General features: G+C 49.2%; 1 protein-coding gene across 1 annotated transcript in view; it reads right to left on the bottom strand.

Annotated features, from left to right (window-relative positions):
- POU2F3 (POU class 2 homeobox 3) overlaps positions 1-19,583 on the bottom strand; it is a 74,845-nt gene that overhangs the window by 31,413 nt on the left and 23,849 nt on the right. Inside the window, exon 3 of the mRNA XM_076002590.1 lies at positions 15,799-15,833. Within this exon, the coding sequence (XP_075858705.1) occupies positions 15,799-15,833 (35 nt within the window). The remainder of the gene's footprint in view (positions 1-15,798; positions 15,834-19,583) is intronic.

The following is a 19,583-nucleotide window of genomic DNA, read 5'->3' as shown; positions in this document are numbered from 1 at the left end:
GGATTACAGGCATGAGCCACCGCACCCGGCCTTATAAGTATTATTTTTAAACTCTAAAATAAAGCTGTGAAAGAATACACACAGTACAATTCATATATGCGTGTATGTATTTTTTTTTTTTTTTTTTTTGAGACAGAGTCTTGCTTTGTTGCCTGGGCTAGAGTGAGTGCTGTGGCGTCAGCCTAGCTCACAGCAACCTCAAACTCCTGGGCTTAAACGATCCTCCTGCCTCAGCCTCCCGAGTAGCTGGGACTATAGGCATGTGCCACCATGCCCGGCTAATTTTTTCTATATATATTAGTTAGCCAATTAATTTCTTTCTTTTTATTTGTAGTAGAGATGGGGTCTCGCTCTTACTCAGGCTGGTTTCAAACTCCTGACTTCGAGCAATCCGCCCGCCTCAGCCTCCCAGAGAGCTAGCATTACAGGCGTGAGCCACCTCGCCTGGCCTTGTGTGTATGTATTTTTTAAACTCGACAGAAATGTATACATTTCCATTTGTATTGTAGATCCAAAGAAAAAGTCTTCTAGACATATATACACTACACTGATAAGAGGCACTGCCTCTGGGAAGAGGACTGAGACTGAACAGGGATAAACAGTCTTCCTTTTCATCTCCATTAGTAGTAAATTTCGTACAAGAAAGTATTCACGTATTATACGTATAATTGTTTTAAGGAAGGCAATCAGAAGTACATGTGGAATTATGTATGGAATTCAGGATATTTACACAGAAAAGGAAAGATTTTGGGGTGATGACTCCTCTTAAATACTGAATGAAAGGGCTAGACCCAGCCCTGAAGCGGAGGCAGGCAGAGTGACCACGGGAGGGACGGGGCCTCACATCTCAACCTGCATAACCTGGGGTGTGCTACCTTCTAGGTAGTGAATTTGAAATCCCAGGAAGAGCTCTGGCAGAGATGTGGGGCCACAGACCATCTGACAGCAGTAGCATTTGTGTACCAGGGATAGATTATACTGAAGTCACCAGTTGCTAGGCTTTTGAGGTTCATGACAAGCAAATCTTTTCTTCGAGAGTTCAGAAAGGGTTGTTTTATTTTGCCAGATAAGAATATTAAAGCAACTAATATCATCTACTGTGTCATTTCATTACACACAATAAATATTTTAACACCAAGAAATGCAACATTCTCGAATTATAAAATAATTAGCTTTATAAAAATTCACTACACTTTCTCCTTTTTAAATTCCACTGCAGACGGTGAAGACTGAGTCATGAGACACTGTATCATGTAATGCACCCACACACGGATAATAGGGAGAAGCAGCAAGTCCCAGTGCCAGAGCGGTAGGGAATCTGGGGGCCACTGCAGAGAGCAGCAGACAGATGGCCTCGGGAACCCGTTAGCCCTGCGTCTGTGTGTGTCAGGCTCACCTCAGGGTTAGAAGCTCAAGCCAAATTTGTCTTCACAGCTTATGAAGAATAAACTCACAGAGACATCAGGATCACTGGATGTCTCCCACCACACTGTTTCCATTAAGATGGCCAGGAGAGGGCAGCCCCAGGACAGCCACGTTACTTCCTGAGGACCCCGTTCTGGCTTCTGGGATAGTTGGCTGAACGACCTACCTACCAAGCTCAAACTGGGTTGGTCGGAGTCCTGCACACAGACGCTGGGGCCCGAGATGCCAGGCCTAGCACCCAGCAACCACCAAGCCAAGGCTGAGGTGCCTCTCTGTAAATAGCTCCCAGGCCCAGCCAGCAAGTGGCGGAGTTGAGAAATATTTACCAGAGCCCACTCCACATTTCATTTGCCTAAAGCCAACAAGCTTACCTTTCTGGGAAAAGGGGTGAGTTTTTGTGGATCACTGGGTACAAGAAAATATGGCAGGGATCAGAGAAAAGCACAAAGAACAGAGGAGATGGGAGTTGGTAGCCCCACGTGTGGAGGGGTGAGTGGGTAGGTGGGCAGAGGTTCAGCCCAACTATCCATCCACGTGTCTATTTAGGAAATACTCACTGAATGTCTGCTGTGTGCTGGGCACTGTTCACTATAATATGCACGATTTAGGCCCTTTCCTCAAATAGTGCATTGCCTGGTGGGGAAAGTGCGCTGATGTGCACACGCACACACACGCACACGCATAGCAGAAGCCTGTCAAGGTAGAGGAGGAGGAGAAGGGGGTCCTAGAGGCCCTCCTGAGAATGAGGCATTTGAACTGAGTCTGGAAAGATGAGCAGGCACCTGACAGGGAGATGGGGAGGCGCAGGGTGGAGGCCAGGGTCAGAGCTCTTGCAAAGCAGAGTCAAGACGCTCCAGCTCTGTTCCTCTCTGCCTTCAGGACCCTCCATCATTCCAAAAGGGATTTTCAGTGGTTCCTGAGAGCACCCAGGTAGTACTTGGAAGTCCTTAGAACCAGGGGAAAGAGGGGATCTGGATGCCTTTTGTGAAGTTGGGCTCCCCGTATCTAGGACCTCGGGGGCAGGACGAGGCCCTGAGCAGGACGGGGCAGCCCGCTGTAGGGACACTGGGCTCGTGCTGCCAAGTTGCCACATCCTGGGCAAAGTCAGGAACCGCAGGCCCTGCTGTTCCCCACTGTGCTTTATGCCAGAAAAGTTCCCGTCCGTCCCTGGCCATGTGGGCAAGGTCAGGCTCAGCGAGTGTCCCTTCAACCAGGAAGCTGCCCTCTTCCCAGGCTGCCAGGCCGTCTGAAAGGGGAAGCACCAAGTCTCAGAAAGGAAGTTGGTTCTAGTTCATGTCAGAGTCCAACTCTTTGCCTTCAGGCAGCTTCACTGCTTCCCCCTCCCGGGCAGAGTAGTGCCAACCCTTTCTGGCCTGGCGGCTCCTGCCTTAGAGTCCAAGTTCAGCTCAATCACTCCTTTCAGCCACGCTTGTGAAGGGCCCAGCCCAGAGCTAGGAGCACAGAAGCAGTCCACCACTGGCATCTGCAAGAACCGGCGTTTACCCGCTGTGACTCGGCATCCAGATCTTTCTAGGCCTCAGTCACCAGCTACATAAACGGTCTGCAAAACCTACTTCCAAGCCCTTGATGAGCCCATCCCCAGCAATGGCTTCGGTTAAGTCTAAAAATTTCCTTGTTAGGATCACATACTTTGAGATGTCATCGAGGGGGGGGAACATATAAACATAAAACGATGAACATATAACTTACTTTAAGCAGACCCTACAGATAATGTTTGGTTCTAACTACTCATAAAAAGGCATTCTTTGTTCTCTGAAAAGATTCAGCCTTGTATTTCTTTTTTTTTTTTTTCTTGAGACAGAGTCTCACTCTGTTGCTCGGGCTAGAGTGCCATGGCATCAGCCTAGCTCACAGCAACCTCAAACTCCTGGGCTCAAGCGATCCTTTTGCCTCAGCGTCCTGAGTAGCTGGGACTATAGGCATGTGCCACCATGCCCAGCTAATTTTTTCTCTCTATATATATTTTTTAGTTGGCCAATTAATTTCTTCCTATTTTTTAGTAAAGATGGGGTCTCGCTCTTGCTTAGGCTGGTTTCGAATTCCTGATCTTGAGCGATCCTCCCGCCTCAGCCTCCCAGAGTGCTAGAATTACAGGCGTGAGCCACCGTGCCCAGTCCAGCCTCATATTTCTTTAAATGAAGGCTATCTTGATGAAGGGAAATAAGATTTCATTTATGAAACTTTGATTTATGTACAACATTTCAAAAGCACCCTGTTGGGTAGAGTGAGGCATGCCTGTGCTTCCCTGGCACTGACCTAGTCCGGCATGTCTTTCTTATTATTGCTCCAGTATGGGCTGAGTCGAGCACAGAGCACAGGGAAGGACACTCAGAGGAAGGCCAGCAGGGAGGGGAATCTGAGCAGAGCTGTCACCTGGAAAAGAAGGAACCAGAGGTCTCCAGAGCCTCCAAAGGGCCAAGTTAAGAAGAAGGGACAAATTGGAGCCTGATGGATGTGAAACGGGGCAACAGGACCCAATAGTGCTGGCAAAGCTGCCACAGCAGCAACGGAGATGACTCACGTTTACTGAGTGTTGACTAAGCCCCAGACACTTGACAATCGACATCTCATTTAATCATCCTCCTAACAGCACTGTAAGTAAGGTTCATGCTATTTTTCCTCCCATTTTAAAGAGGGGAAACTGAGGCTTGGCGAACATAAGTGACCAGGTTACAGAGATCCCGTTGGTGGAGCTGAGACTCAAATCTCGGTCTGTGCGGTGCCAGCGTTAGACCTACAACCGCCACACTGTCCTCTGCAGGGCTGGAGCCAGGGACATCCTGAGCAGTCTGTGTTAACAAAGTCCATGGGAGGAAATATTAGAAGATGCCAGCACAGGGGAGGGGCTGCCAAGAAAGAAAAGCAGAACAGGATGTGAACTAAGGATCTTCAGGAGTTGGGAGCCAAGAGGGATTTGGTGGCCATGCATGGGAGAGGGAAGGCATTCTCAACACTTGATCTGAACACAAGCAGCAGGGGTCCGGGGGCTACAGGGACAAGGAGGGCAAGCGGTGATAAGCGGAACAGGCTGGCTTTAGAGACAGCAGACCAGCAGTGGGCACAGAGCCTGTGATCAAGCAGGCACTGGATGAAGATGAGTGGAGAAAGTCCCAGCTCTGCCACTGAGTCGCAAGTCGCTTTAGCATTCTGAGCCTCAGTTCCCTTATCTGTCAAACGAGAATAGTAACACCCGCTGCACGCAGTTCTTGGGAGGGGGGGAAATCCTTAGAGAAGTATAATGCTTTGTTATGTTATCAAGCAGAGAGGGACATAAAATCAAATGTGACCTGGCATCAGGTAGGGAACCGTACAGCACCTGAGTCTTGAAGGTGCCCTCCTAAGCCACTCGAAGACTGGACTAGGGGGAAGCGATTTTGGGGTGGGAAAAGTTTGTTTCCAGCTGAACCTGTGATTCTAAGAGAGGTTGACTCCCTGGTTACTACAGCTGCCTTGACAGCCCTCTCTGACTCCAGGGCAAAGAGAAAGCTCGTCCCGCCCCTGCCCTGCAGGCACACACAGACACACACTCTCTCCTCCCCGACCCTGCTCACGCACAGGCCCAGGGAGGTGGCTTCGCACAGGGCCAGGGGAACCCTCTTTTGGTGGGAGCCCTTCTCCGCCGCACCCTGCACCTGGCAACTCTCCCCGAGCTGGCCGGTGTGCCTCTGCCGTCCCAGGCGGCCAGCCCCAGCCACGAGGGGTGTGCGGGAGTTGGTACGTGTGAGAGGGCTTTGGAAACCTAGGAAAATACTGGACACGTATCGAATGCGGGGCTGTAGGTCACTCGAGGTCGTATCGCATGTGCAGGAGCTCTTGTGCGTGCTCTTTCTCCTTTTTCTCAAAAGCAGCCTCGTACAGTGGAAAGTCAGACACGCCTGTCTCACATCGGAGCTCCACCTTGGACTAGTTACTTAACCTCTCTGAGCTATAGTTTCCCCAGCTATAAAATGCAAAGAAGAATGCTTACCTCACCTGGCTGTTGTAAGGATTAAGTAATCTCAAATAAGATGTAACCTATGTAAAGTACCTGGCACATCGCATCAACCTTGGTTTGAATCCTGGCTCTAAGCAAGTCACTTGACCTCTCCGGCCTCACTTTCCCCGTCTGTAAAATGGGAATTATAAAATCTGCTCTGGGTTACTGTAAGGTTTAAATGAGATACTGCTTGTAAAGCATTCAGCCCAGTGGCTGGCATCAACTAAAGACTCAGTGAATGGTATTAACGTTTCCTGTTATTGTTCGGGGCCAAATCCGGCTTCCCTTTCAAGACCCCTGCTCCAAAGAGACTCCTGCGTGAGAAGGGGACAAGCTGACCTGATTTTAGCCTCACTAGTGTCTGCACCTGCCAAAGGCAACTCACTGAAATCTCCAAAGAGAACCTACTTTTGGACCTCTGCAGAATCAGGGAAAGGACTGGGACACCTCCCTCTCTCCCTGCTGCGTCCTTACCGCTCTCCACCCCACACCTGGGCCAAGAGGAACATTCCGTCTCCAGTCCCCGTCCAGAATGCATGCACAGGCTCGTGCCAGCGCTGGAGCCAGAACCAGCTAGGCCCCGGATCCCGAACTGTGGAGGGGCTCTTTGGTAACGTTTGGGGCTGTCTGGTAAACTAGCAAGTGCTGGGGACGGGCTTGTAGAGAACCAGAGAGCTGCTCCGTTCCTCCCTGCTGTTCACCATCCAGCTCTCCACAAGGCTTGGTCCACCCAGTACTGGGGCTGTGCCCAGGCTACAAACAAGAAACATTTGACACCTGAGCCTCAGGCCAAAGCACCAAGTATAGCTGGCAAAGGAGGACAGATTCCCACCTTTCCAAAAACAAATACATTTACCAACTGCTTTCCCGCCCGAGCTCGTGGAGGGTGCTGGGACTTGGATCAGAAGATGATGGATCCTCAGAAAAAATTGCCTTTCTAGTAGCATCTGCAGCCCTCTAACCTGGTGCAAGTTCGGCTGAGTAGACACACAGGGAGAGGAGAGGTAGAGAAAATTATGGGTTCCCATTCATCAGGAAATAATAAGAGCTAATGTTTATTGGTTGGTTACTATATGCCAGACACTAATCCAATTACTTTATAGATCTTAACTATATTAATTCTTGCAACATCCCTAGGAAGTAGATACTATTATTGTTCTCATCTTCAGAGGAGGAACCTGAGGCACAGAGGAGTTGGCCAATACCAGCCATCTGGCTCAACCACTACACCACACGGCCCCCTCCCAGGACAGGCAGGGCAGTGGAGCGGGGTACGGCAGGCCTGGCTTTAAATCTAGACTTCTCTGTTTATGAACAGTGTGATTATGGGAAAATTCCTTAACCTCTCAGTGCCTCAGTTTGCTCTTCTGTAGAATTGGAAGGATACCAGCTACCTCATAGGGGTGCTATGAGTATTAAATCAAATAACGTATGTGAAACATTTTACGCTCAGTGCCTGGCATGCAGTCAGAGTTCGGTAAATACTATTATTATTGCATTGACTGCAATGGGGAAGTCCTTTACTCTTGCCAATTATCCCCTGCCTGAAAATTCTGCTCCACATCCTCCTGGGCAACTCCATCAGCCCCGCACGTTCCCTGTGGAGGTGGCATGGTTTGCATGCCCCCTGCTCTGGCATGCGTAGGAACTTTTCAGACCTGTCTCCATCATTGGAGAGTCAGTAAGGTCTCTGAGGGCAAACTGTTTATGTCTTTTCCTGGTGCCAGCGTGAGCCTCCGTCTTGTATTTGTATACGGAGGGTCTCCAGCCTGGCTCTCTCACTCCTGATAGAAGTGACTTAGCTCCTGGGTGGGTCGAGGTAAGCTTTTCTCACTGGGGATGACAGCCACCCTGGGAGACGTTTTCTGAAATCTGCACAGGGGTTTTTCTGGCTGTCTTGGTAATTAGAAGGCTGAGCTTGCATTTATTGGGCAGAGGGCAGGTATTCTAGACACCTTCAACTGCAGAAGACAGTACCAAATAACAAGCACTTGTTTATGCCTCCTATAACTGTTATACGACTTTCAAATGCTCCATGGGATGTCTGTGTTGGTGAATAGCTTGCTTATAATCATATAAGCCCCAAAGCCACTTCCATTTTTATGCAAACACAAAATATCTTTTGCATACTCTTAATATGCACTTTACCCAGGGATGCCATTTTCTGTATTAATTGAGGAAAGATTACATTTTGTTTGGAGCCTTACCAAGAGTTGTTTAACATTTTGGAAAATCATGGCTTTTGAGCTGCCAATATAGTGTACCAATATCCGTCTGTGTTTGTGTCTGTCTCCCACAGAGGCTTAAGCATCCCACTATCTCATCAAACCAGGGGAGTGGGTCCAAGGATTTACTTGCTGTAATCATATTATTTTATTTTATTTTTTTTGAGACAGAGTCTCACTTCTGTTGCCCAGGCTAGAGTGCCGTGGCATCAGCCTAGCTCACAGCAACCTCAAACTCCTGGGCTCAAGCAATCCTTCTGCCTCAGCCTCCCGAGTAGCTGGGACTACAGGCATGTGCCACCATGCCCAGCTAATTTTTTTTTAATATGTATATATATATATTTAGTTGGCCAATTAATTTCTTTCTTTCTTTCTTTCTTTTTTTTTTTTTTGAGACAGAGTCTCACTTTGTTGCCCAGGCTAGAGTGAGTGCCGTGGCGTCAGCCTAGCTCACAGCAACCTCAAACTCCTGGGCTCAAGCAATCCTGATGCTTCAGCCTCTCGAGTAGCTGGGACTACAGGCATGCACCACCATGCCCAGCTAATTTTTACATATATATATTAGTTGGCCAATTAATTTCTTTCTATTAATAGTAGAGATGGGGTCTTGCTCTTGCTCAGGCTGGTCTCGAACTCCTGACCTTGAACAATCCACCCACCTCGGCCTCCCAGAGTGCTAGGATTACAGGCATGAGGCACTGCACCCGGCCCATATTATTTTATTATAAATTACTTTGCTTTCTCCTTTTTTTATCCAAATCAGAGCATTTTACTGATATTGACTTATGTTTCCTATAAACTTCATTTTAGGATATTAAAGGGGCTTTACAGAATCCTTGTTACAGGAGACAGTGGCCGAGGACAACAGGTTTAGAAGGAAGTGGGGGGTGTGGCTTGGCCCTTTCTGGGCCTTCTTTGCAGAGCTGGCTGTCAACTAGGAAGGTACTTTTAGGTGTGTTCTCTGCCAGCTCTATCTGTGCCTGGTGGATGCATGTTTAATTCTGCCCCGAGGACTTAGAACTTAGGACTTGTGGCCATACAGGAAAACTGTATCTTCAACATAGCACTATCTGTCAGGCTCCTGTATCTGTCTTTCAATTGCTTTGGTACCTTGGAAGGAAAAAAAAAAGAGGGCTGTTACAGACTGACAACCTAAAACCCAGCTGTATTGTTTAAGGTTTAGTGAAGCATGGTTTGTTGGCTTCTCTTCCTCCTCTTTCTCTTATCATGGCCCTCCAACCCCCAAATCCTGCCTCCACCCAAAAAGTACAGGACCGAAAGCTGGGCCCTGCGGCAGAAGGAAACAGTCCTCGGGGGCATGAGAGTCTTGTGGTCCTCCCTGCTCGTGTTCCCGGGTCTCTGACAGAGAGGTCTCAGAGTCCCTCTCCGGCATACTGGACCCACTACCCGAGGCTCTATTCGCCTTCACGGCTCCCTGTGGACACCTCAGGTCCCTTTAAACCAATCCTACCTCCCCAGCCCCACTGACTTTAGCACAGTCAGGGACCGTGGCGTCCCTTCTCTGACTTCCCAATACCCAGCTAAGAACAAGCGCAGTCTACTAACTCCCGTCCTTGCTCTCTCAGGCTGCTGCGTTGGTGCCAGTTCCCCTGACGCTACTTCTGGGGGCTCCTGTAGGAGGGGGCTTCTGGGCTGTCACCGCAGACCCTCGCTTGCCAGTTTGAGAGCCTGGTGTTGCTGCCCTCGTGTCTCCCTCATGCGCCTCCCTAGAGAAGCCTCGCTGCCATTCTGGATGCTCAGAGACCTTTCCTAGGCTGGATCCTATTGATTCTAGAGAAGAAGCCCCATCGAGTTAATTCAATACAACAAATCAATGCGTAAAATAGGAGCATCTAGACACTATGGTAGCTGCTCTGTCACATTCGAGAAAACAGTGAAGGAAAATCCCAGGCAGCTTACAACTAAACGCGATTCCAGGGGCACAGGAGCAACTGCTCTGGCTGAGCTGGTGTGGATCAGGGAGAGGCGTGGGAGAGCCATACCTGGGTGCAGGTGAGCTTGGAATGCTGGCAAGCCTAGGATAGAGGGAAAACCTCAGGCCACTGATTCTCAGCTCCGGGGGCAGGAAACTTAGGGGCAAGGACAACTTCTTCTGGCCTCATAGAACTTTTGGGGGGTCTTCAAGCCAGAGAACATTCAGCAACACCCATGAAACACTGCCCTGATCTGTCTGGTGGAAACCCATAGCCCTAGATGACGACAGATCCAGAAGTCACCAGAACAGAGTGGGTACGAGGCTGCCTAGGTGTGCACCTGTCACTGTGGACACCTCAGGTCCCTTTAAACCAATCCTACCTCCCCCATGTTCTGAAGGTAGCTGTTGGCCCACAGAGCAGGACATGCAGAGGAGAAACCTCATGACCAAGAGAGCTACCCCTGGACACCTGCACTCACTGGCAGGGCACTTGGCCCTCATTCCCTCTCGTAAGAGCCTTCCTCCTGTTCAGGCTGAACCCTCCACTGGGTCCCTCCTACTGCCACCACCATGTCCTCTTTCCTTTCTCCCACACTGAACCTCCTGTGTCTCCCAGGCCCACACCCACTCCAGTCTCCCTCACCCCAAAAGCCTTCTCTTCCAACTCTCTCCAGCTTAGGCCCCCACCTCATCCCTTTGCCATTCTATTCCTTGCATGGGAATCCTACCACCAAGTCTCCATCATTTCCTTAACTCCCACTTACCTTGCAACTGCAGCACCTGGCATCTGCCCTCACCATGGGCATGACAGATGCTGTCATATGGGCTTTGCTGCTGCCTCACTGCCAAACCCACTAACCTACCCTCAGGCTTCAGACCCTACCACATCTCTGTGCACTCTGACGCCATTGCCTAACCCCACCTCCGAGAAAATTTCTCCTTTGTGGGTGCGGTTCTCCTCCTGCCCCTTTAACTCGTCCTGCTTTTTCTATAGACACCCACCTCTCAGCCTGTCCCTTAAGTGTTCCTTCTCCTCCAGGTCTGTCCTTGGTCCTCTTCCCACTCTGCACACCCTCCCTAGGTGACCTCATTCTCTCTCATCATTTCATGTAATATGATTCAATCATGACTCCCCAGTATGTCTTCAGTCCTGACCTGTCTCCTGGGCTCCTGATCTGAGTTTCTTACCATGCGCTGGGCACCTATAGCTCCTTACCTGCCCTTGTTTCTCCTCCCATCATCTGGACAAGTTTGCTTGGTCTCTGGTTGAGGTCCCACCAAGGTTCAGCCTCCCAAGCTAGAAATCTCAGAATCATGTGTGACTCATCCCTCTCCTTTGCTGTCCATGTCCAACCTATTGCCCAAATCCTCCCGATCTTATCTGGGAAATCTCTCTTAGAGCTGGGTCTCTCCGTGCCTGCTGAAACAGTAATAATAATACCAGATACAGTGTGTATGGTCTACACACTTGTCTAAGTGTGTTCTACACACTTGTCTAAGAGGCACACACACATGTATACACTCTCATCGGACCCACACAACCACCCTGTGACATGCATGCCATTATTCTCCCACTTTACAGGTGAGATTGAGGCACACAGAAGTTGAGGAGCTTGCCCCGGGTCCCATAGCCAGGATCCAAACCCAGCAGTCTGGCTCTCAGTTTGGTGTATAACTTCTTTACCACATCCCTGTCCTCAGCACTGCCCGCGCCTGCCCACCACCACAGCATTTCATCGGGCCTCCCTTGCGTTCCTTCACCCACCTTCCCCTCCTTCCTCACCCACACCCTCTCCAGTGCTCCATTAAATGAAGCGAGTCATGCTCGGAAACGCCTAGTGGCTCCTTACTGCCCACAGGATAAACTCCAAACTTCGCTCAGTGTTCAAAGTTCTTTATCATTTGGCCCAACCCACAGCCCCAGCCTCCCAGTCCACCAGCTCATGCCATGCTGCTCTTCTCACATTTCCCCCAGAGAAATGTCCTTTCACAACAGCGAGCCTTCATGCTCACTGTCTCCTAGGCCTGGAATGATCTTGCCAACCCTCTCTGCCAGTCAAAGCCCTACTCTTCCCTTGCCACCCACTTCAGACACCATCCCTTCTGTGATGTCCTTGAGCAGTATCCCAGAACTCGGCATCCTCCCAGCTCTTACAGAATTCACTATGCAGTGTTGCAATTTATGTTCTTACAAGTGATGCCCCTATATCTGGCACTTAAGAGTGGCTAAACATTCAAAGCATGGATGGATGGCCCCAAATCTGGCCTGCTGGGTCCTTCTGCTTCTGCCCCTATATCCCAAATGATTCTTTTCACTGGATCACACAAGATCATAAAGGCTGGAAAGATTCTGTGTGATACAGTTCCCCTCGCTCCCCACAGTGCAGGGTGACTCTCTTCCTCATTTCTCTACAAAAAAAAGAGAGAGTGGAGTCAGAGTCCAACCAACCAGTCAAAATATGGCATGAGAAGAGTGATGGCGCCCTACCTACCACACAGAGTGTATGGGGCCTTGGAGATCATCTCATCCAAATGTCTTCGTTTCATGCATGAGGAAAGGGAGGCCCAGAAAGAAGAGGTTTGCACAAGGACAACAACTAGTGAGGGGCAGACGGCACTGGAACTCAGGACTCTGAATCCCTGTCCAGGGATTTGGTCTTAGCCTGTTGCCTCTCGACTCTGCCTCATCTGTCCCAGGGACTGACAGTCACTGGATCTTCCCACAGTGATCCCTCAGACAGGCTCAGGCTGCCTTCCTGGGACCAGGAAGTTACCAGGCCCGGCATGGAAATTTCCTGATGAGCCAGCATTCCTTGCTCACACGCAACTTTAAAACTGCAGCTTACCCAGCCCCTGGCTGCAACTTCCAGTCGCAGCACTGGCTTGGGGCCTCCCAACACAAGATTCACTGGGGCAGGGGCTCTTCCTTTGCCCCCTGCGGCTGCCAACCTCCTGTCTGTGTCAGACGCAGAGACTGCTCCTACGCGACCATTCTTTCTTCCCCTCTCTACTCCCTCCACCTCCCATTTCCTCCCAGTTAGTCACGGTGAGGTCACACGCAGGCTCCGGCTCCCAGGCCTCTCCCAGAGATGGTTGCACATACAGGGAAAGGGGAGGGTGCAGCAAGGCATCATGGGAAAATGGGATGTAGAGTCAAAGAGGCATGAGTTCAAATCCTGGCTCAGGGCCAGGCCTGGTGGCTCACGACTGTAATCTTAGCACTCCAGGAGGCCGAGGCGGGAGGATAGCTTGAGCTCAGGAGTTCAAGACCAGCCTAAGCAAGAGTGAGACCCTGTCTCTACTGAAAATAGAAAAAAATTAGCCGAGCGTGTGGTACATGCCTGTAGTCCCAGCTACTAGGGAGGCTGAGGCAGGAGGATCACTTGAGCCTCAGGAGTTTGAGGTTGCTGTGAGCTAGACTGATGCCACAGCACTCTATCCCAGGCAACAGAGTGAGACTCTGTCTTAAAAAAAAAAAGAGTCAAATCCTGGCTCAGCCAGCTGAACAACTGTGTGATCTTTGTCAAGTTATTTAATCTCAAGTCCCTCACTGAAAAAGGCAAGGCTGCCTGGGAGGCAGTTTCCTCACCTGTAAAATGGGAACAACAACCTTTCCCTTGCTGGTTTACAGTGAGAATTAAATGAGATACAGTGCCGAAAGCACTCTGCCCAGAGCCTGGCGGCCAGCCAGCATTGGTTCGCTCCCCTTGCTGAGGAGCGTGAGGGCGGATGTCAAGCCCGGGGCCTCAGAAGTCCTGGTGGCCACTTGCAGGCGAGCTGGTCCAAACGTGAGCAGGGGAATGGCCCGGGATACGTGTGTAAATGCGTGTGACTGGGCTGAGTGTCTCTTCCTCCCAAATTCCACCCCCCCTCTTGAAAGGAGAGACCTGTCCTGTCTGTTCTTGTCAGTGATGAGAGCTCCAAACCCCTCCCAGGGGAGGGAGGGAACAACCACCCCACGAGGCTCATCCAAGGGAAACAAACTCGAGTGAGGCCCACTCCCTGCAGAAGCCAATCTGTGCGGAAACCACACCCCAGAAGATGTTCAAAGGGTTGGGGGCCTCCCTGCAGGCTGCCCCTGGCCTTGTCTCCAGCACAAGGGTTTCTCAAGCAGCCTCAGACAGATCACACAGGCAGCCAAACCCACAGGGCCTGTGGAGCTGGCCACCTCCTGGCTGGCTGTCTTGGCGTGGGACACCCTATAGCCATGGTGTGGGACAGGCTCCTCCCCGTGCACCTCGTCCCGGGGCCTGGCGCAGGGAGAGGTGGGCCCTGGGCTGGGGAATCCTGAGTCCTGGGGGCAGAAAGCACAGGGTACAGGCCACACCCTCACCTGCTTAGGATCAGATCACAGCATCCTTCAGGATCACAAAATCCTTGGGAATCTCCTCCATCCGCCTGCCCTTGAAGCAGACTGGGCCAAATTATCTCTTCGATAAGAATCTGTCTCACACTTAAAGACCTTGAGTGAGAAACTGATTCTAGAGTTTCCCTCCCTTGGTAGTTGTTCCAGTGTCTAATAAACTGCATTGACTGGAAGTCCTTCCCCATAGCTAACCCAGATCTCTCTTTAACTGAAGCCTATCTCTGTTTTAGGTCTCAAGTGGAGAGGAAGAGTAGTGGCCTTCATTTGTTAGCAAATTCCTCAGCCTTCCTGATGAACAAAACTGCAGAATTTGCCCGCCTAAGAGTTTTTGGCTTAGGACTCAAGATTATTCCTCTGACTGTGAAGGATACACCCAGAATTAACAGCCTTTTAGGAAATGCTGACTACAAATCACCCTACAGATAAAGAGGAGAATATACCTCTGCCTTTGACCTCCAGCCCATCCTAGACTTCCACGTACACCTGGATTCAGAATAGCAGAATCTAGGGGGGGAGCCCCAGTGACTACCCAGTGCACCCCTGCTTTGGCATTTTCTTCCCTCCCCTCTTGCTCTCTCCCTCTCCCCCTTTCCACCCTACTCTTCTCTGCCCAACAAATTCCTACTCATCCTTCAGAGCTAGAGTCAAATATTTCCTCCTCCATGAAGCCTGCTCTGAGCTCCCAGGAAGAATGAAGTGTTCCCATTTCTGTCTGATTCCATGCTTTTTACACATCTCCAGTAAAGCATAAATGAGATCGTGTTCTAATCATTCACCTAAGAGTCTCTCTCTCCCCACCTCCCCCCTCTCTGGACACCCTCCCCTCTCCTCGCACTAGACGTCCAGCCCTTCAGGGCACAGACTGTGTCTTAATTTTCTTTCTGTTCCTATATCTGGCATGGTATAGGTTCCCCCCCACGCACACACACACCAGATTTATGGAATAAATTAATTTTTCAGCTGGGAAAACTCAGACCAAAATTATTAAATAACTCGATCAAGGTTACACAGCTAGTTAGTGGCAGAAACAGGACCAAAATCCAGGCTTTCTGACTCTAATTCTTGCCCCTCTGCCCCACTCTAGGATCTCCCATGATTGCTTCCTGCTTGGCTCCAGCTTTGACTTTCTCCTCCCAACAAACTCTCCTACTCCTCTGTCTGCTTCAGACATCACGCCCTGTCCCACTTTCCACCCCCTGGTCTTCCCATCAGCCTCTAACCTCACAGGCAAGTCCTCTCCGTCAGCTGCACCCTTCTCTCTCCACATCCACATCCATCCACCCTGCGATCTTTCCAACACCACCTCTCCCTGCCTTTAGCCCTCCCTAGCTAAGCCTAGCCTCACCTGACTCGGTTTCCTTTCAAAGCACCAAGCTGTGTCCAAGTTGCCCTCCTGAGCCTGGTCACATGCTTCCTTCTGAGCTCTTTCTGCTTGTTCCCATTTTTCCTGTTATGTTTCCTATCTTGTTCCTTTAAATCAGGAATTCCCTGAGGAAACCCAGGCACTTCAGCCTTTGTGGCTCCATAAATTCTTCTGTACACAGTCCACACAGGCTAAGCTTCGACGGGAAAAGAGCTGTCGTCTTAGATTTCTGCATCCCATCTGGCATGCAGCTCACCCTAAACAGGCGTCCATGTATCAGAACTCTTTTGAGGCAGATGCTGAAGAGCCATTGGATAATGTGGTGGGGTGGGAGGTTGGACTCAGGGTCCTTTAATCCTGAAAGCTTGGAGTTTATGAATAAACACCCCACACTGTACTTAATCTTTGTATCCTGAACACCTGACTTACTACAGGGAACTCCCAAAATTTATAAAAGAAACATTTTCTTCTGACCCAAGTTCTTACCTGCCTGTTGAAATCTAGGCCATTTCGATCATTTCCTGGAAGAGATTAGAAAAAAACAAAATATTAGTTGCTAGGAGGATTGGAAGAGGCTGAAGGTTAGAGAAAAACTAGGACGTGGAGAAGAGTGTGTCTTTATTTCGAAAAAGAGCATCAACTTCCCCTGTAGCCAGGATCCTCCCCGTCCTGTTTCCTGGAAATGTCTTTTAAAAGTCTCCTCCAAGGAGGTGGGCAGCCAGGGAAAAAGTTGCTTTGGAGGGCGGGCTGACTCATGCAAGCTCAGAGCAATCAGAGCCCAATGGGAGCAGGGCTCCGTACCAGCCAGAGCGCTCGTTCTGCCCCTGCCTTTGTTCGTGTGCTGCACCCCACAGACGGGGCAGCTGCTACATCTCTCCATGGACCAAGGGATCAAGAGGCGACCAGCCATGGACCCTGCAGGAATTGCCCTGCAGCAAGAAGTCCCCCACTAGCCCAGCCCTCCAGGAGTGATGCCACCTAAATCACATCAGGTAGACAGGTGTCTGTTCTGTTTTTTCCCCTCCCTCAATGTTTATTTCTTATTTTGTTCACCTTTATTCTTTTATAATAAATGTAGGGCTGAGAAAGTAAATCTGTGCTTAACAGAAAAGCTTTTTGGTACAGAAAAAAGTCTAAAGTATTAAAAAAAAATGGCTCTGCTGAGAGGCAGCCATAGTTAAACTTTTTATATATTTTATGGTCTTTTTTATAATTGTATTTCTTCATAGATATATATCATTCTGTATACATTTTAACCCTGCTTTTTCCAGTGAGCAACGTAAGTATTTCTGCTATGCTACTAAGGAACATCATGACTATTAATATTTCTCTTATGCTTATAAACATCTCTTTTTTTTTTTTTTTTTAAGACAGGGTCTCACTCTGTCGTACAGGCTAGAAGGCAGTGGCATGATCACAGCTCACTGCAACCTCAAATTCCTGGGCTCCTACCTTAGCCTTCCAAGTAGCCAGGACTATAGGCATGTGCCACCATGCCTGACTAATTTTCCTATTTTTAGTAGAGACAGGGTCTCATTCTTGCTCAAGCTGGTCTTGAACTCCTGGCATCAAGGAATCCTCCAACCTCAGCCTCCCAGAGTGCTAGGATTACAGACATGAGCCACTGCACCCGGCCACATAAACATCACTTTTAATGGCTACATAATATTCTATTACATACGTTTTGTCCCATGATTTGCTTAAATATATACCTATTGTTGGTGGAATCGTTTCCACTCTTTGCTATGATAAAGTTTCCTATTCATATAACTCTCCAGGGCAAAAGCTGCCATACAACCTTCCTTTGAATCCCATGGATTACTGTCTCTATGATAGCAAGGACAATGATTATTTATTAAATACTGTATGCTCGGAGCCTAGCATTGTGCTTAGTGGAAGCCCAAAATCTATTGGCTAAATGTATAAATAAATGAGTAAACAAATTTGGAACTCTCATAATAGCTTTTGCATAAAGTCCAAATTCCTTAGCATCACATATAATTCCCCATACATCCTATTTTCTGCCTACCTTTCCTCTGTTGTCTTATGCTGCTCATGATCCTATCTTACTCCCTCCCAGGTACCCCGAGCTCCGGCCACACAGAATATGCACTCATGTCGAGACACGCCACGCCAGTCACTTTACCATGCCTCCGTGCACTGCTCCCTTGCACAAAGTTAGTCCCTCTCCCCTCTGGAATCTGGGCGCTCTCTCTACTGGTCACATGGCATTCATTGGCCAACTGAGTTTCTCTGTCCTACTAGTCTGAATTCTTCGAAAACTGGACAGTGACATTCATTCTTGTGTCCTCAATGGCCACAAAATGACCACAGCTGCCAACACGGATCAGAGGCTCAAGAAACACCTGAGAGGTGAATGATTGGGGTCTAAGAGAATCCTCTGAATCTTTGACCCTTTTTCTTCTGCTCTGTTCTGAACAACTATAGGGAGACACAGCCCTTTCCTATAGGGTCGTGCAGCATCTCTGAGAGCAAGTGGCCTGGCAGGATGAGCGCAGAGGATGAAGAGCTACAGGATCCCTGCAAAGAGGACCACAGTCAGATACAAAGTGATCTCTGAGTAGAAGCCTGATTTTGGGATTAGCTGAGATGATATATAAAACCTGTGAGGGCAGCTAAAGATGGGAAGGGACCACATACTACACTACTCATGCTTAAAGGGGTAGACCAAAAGGCAAAATTACTTTTATCTTTTTAAAAAATCCATTTGTGACATTGTGAAGTTGGACTAACAAGGAGTGATTCTCAAAGACTTGACAAAAGAGCAAATCCATTAATTCAACTAGCGTTTACTAAGCACATTCTCTGTGCCAGCCACTGTTCCAGGCACTGGGGATGCAATATTGAAGACAAAGAAGTCTCTGGCCTCATGGAGATTCTTTTTTCATTGAAGAGACATGAAAGGAGTAAGTGATCAAATGTGTAATTTAATTTCATTTAGAGATAACTGCCGTGGAGAACAGTAAGGCACAGTAGGACAGGGAGTGTCTGAGGCTGTTCACGAGCAAGATGGTCTGGAAAGGTCACCCAGGGAGGTGATATTTTCACTGAACAAAGTGGGGACCCAACCTTTCCAAGGTCTGGGGGAAGATCATTCCAGATGGAAGGACTGGGTCCTGGGACAAGAACAGGCTAGCCTGCAGAGGAGCAGTATGATGTCATGGTGGCTAAGTGAGTGAGTTGGGGTAGAGGATGTGGGATGTGGTGGTGAGGCCATGGTGAAGACCATGGCTTTCACTCCAAGGAAGATGAGAGTGATTTGAGGATTTTGAGCAGAGGAGTAACATGGTCTGACTTAAGTGTGTAAACCTGTAGGGGGTAAGAGAGCAGGAAGGGGCACTGTGGCAATGGCCCAGGTGAGAGGGCAGTGGACAGGATGGAGTGGGTGTGGTGGAGAAAGTGAGAAGGACGTGATTTGGGATCCACTTGAAGATATAGCTGACGGGACTGGCTGATGGAGGGACACAGAGGGCAAAAGGAAGAGGAGTCAAGGAAGATCCCTGGGGCTTGGGCTTCCTCCATGGCGTGTGTTGTAGTGCCGTCCACTGAGACGAGGCTGACTCAGGGAGGAGCAGGCTGGCGGGAGAAAATCAAAATGTTTGGGACCTGTTAAGTTTGAGATGGCAGTTAGACATCCCAGGGGAGGTGGGGACATGAGTTTGGACTCAGGAGAAGTGTGAGGTCAGGAGGTATAAATTGGGTAGCTATCAGCTTATAGGCGATATTTAAAGCCATAGGACTCAGGTTACAAAGGAAGTGAATTCAGATGAAGATGAAAAGGGTCATGGTTGGGACGATGTGGAGGCACCGGCAAGTGAGGCCAGTGCTCGAGTGGGAGGGAGACGGGGCAGGCAGGTGTCCTGGAAGGTGAGAGGGGAAGGTGCTTCCAGGAAAAGGTGATAAAATAATACACATGTGAATGAGACCCAGAAAGTAAGAGAAACATTGGGAGGCCAAAAAAGCCAATTTGACTTGGAGGAGGCCATCAGTTTAGTGAACACTTAAGAAATGTCTCCACTTCTGATTTCTGTGAATGCCGTTATGATGATGTTTGTGATATCCACACAATGAAAAAGGCGAACACGCAGAATTTGGAGATTAATTTTGAAACCCATCAGCCAAGAAAATCAACAATTTCTCTTGCCCAGAAGTTTTTCCACGACCCTTCTCAAGAGGCCCCTCCGCAGGAGGATGCACCTGCCCCGCTTGGAAACTGGCGATGGGGCTTCCCGTCTCATCGAATTCGTTCT

The sequence above is a fragment of the Microcebus murinus genome, chromosome 4 (genome assembly GCF_040939455.1).
Source record: "Microcebus murinus isolate Inina chromosome 4, M.murinus_Inina_mat1.0, whole genome shotgun sequence".
In the NCBI taxonomy this organism is placed as follows: Eukaryota; Metazoa; Chordata; class Mammalia; order Primates; family Cheirogaleidae; genus Microcebus; species Microcebus murinus.
Note: the sequence above shows the minus strand (reverse complement) of the source record. Positions and strands in the feature narration are given on the sequence as shown.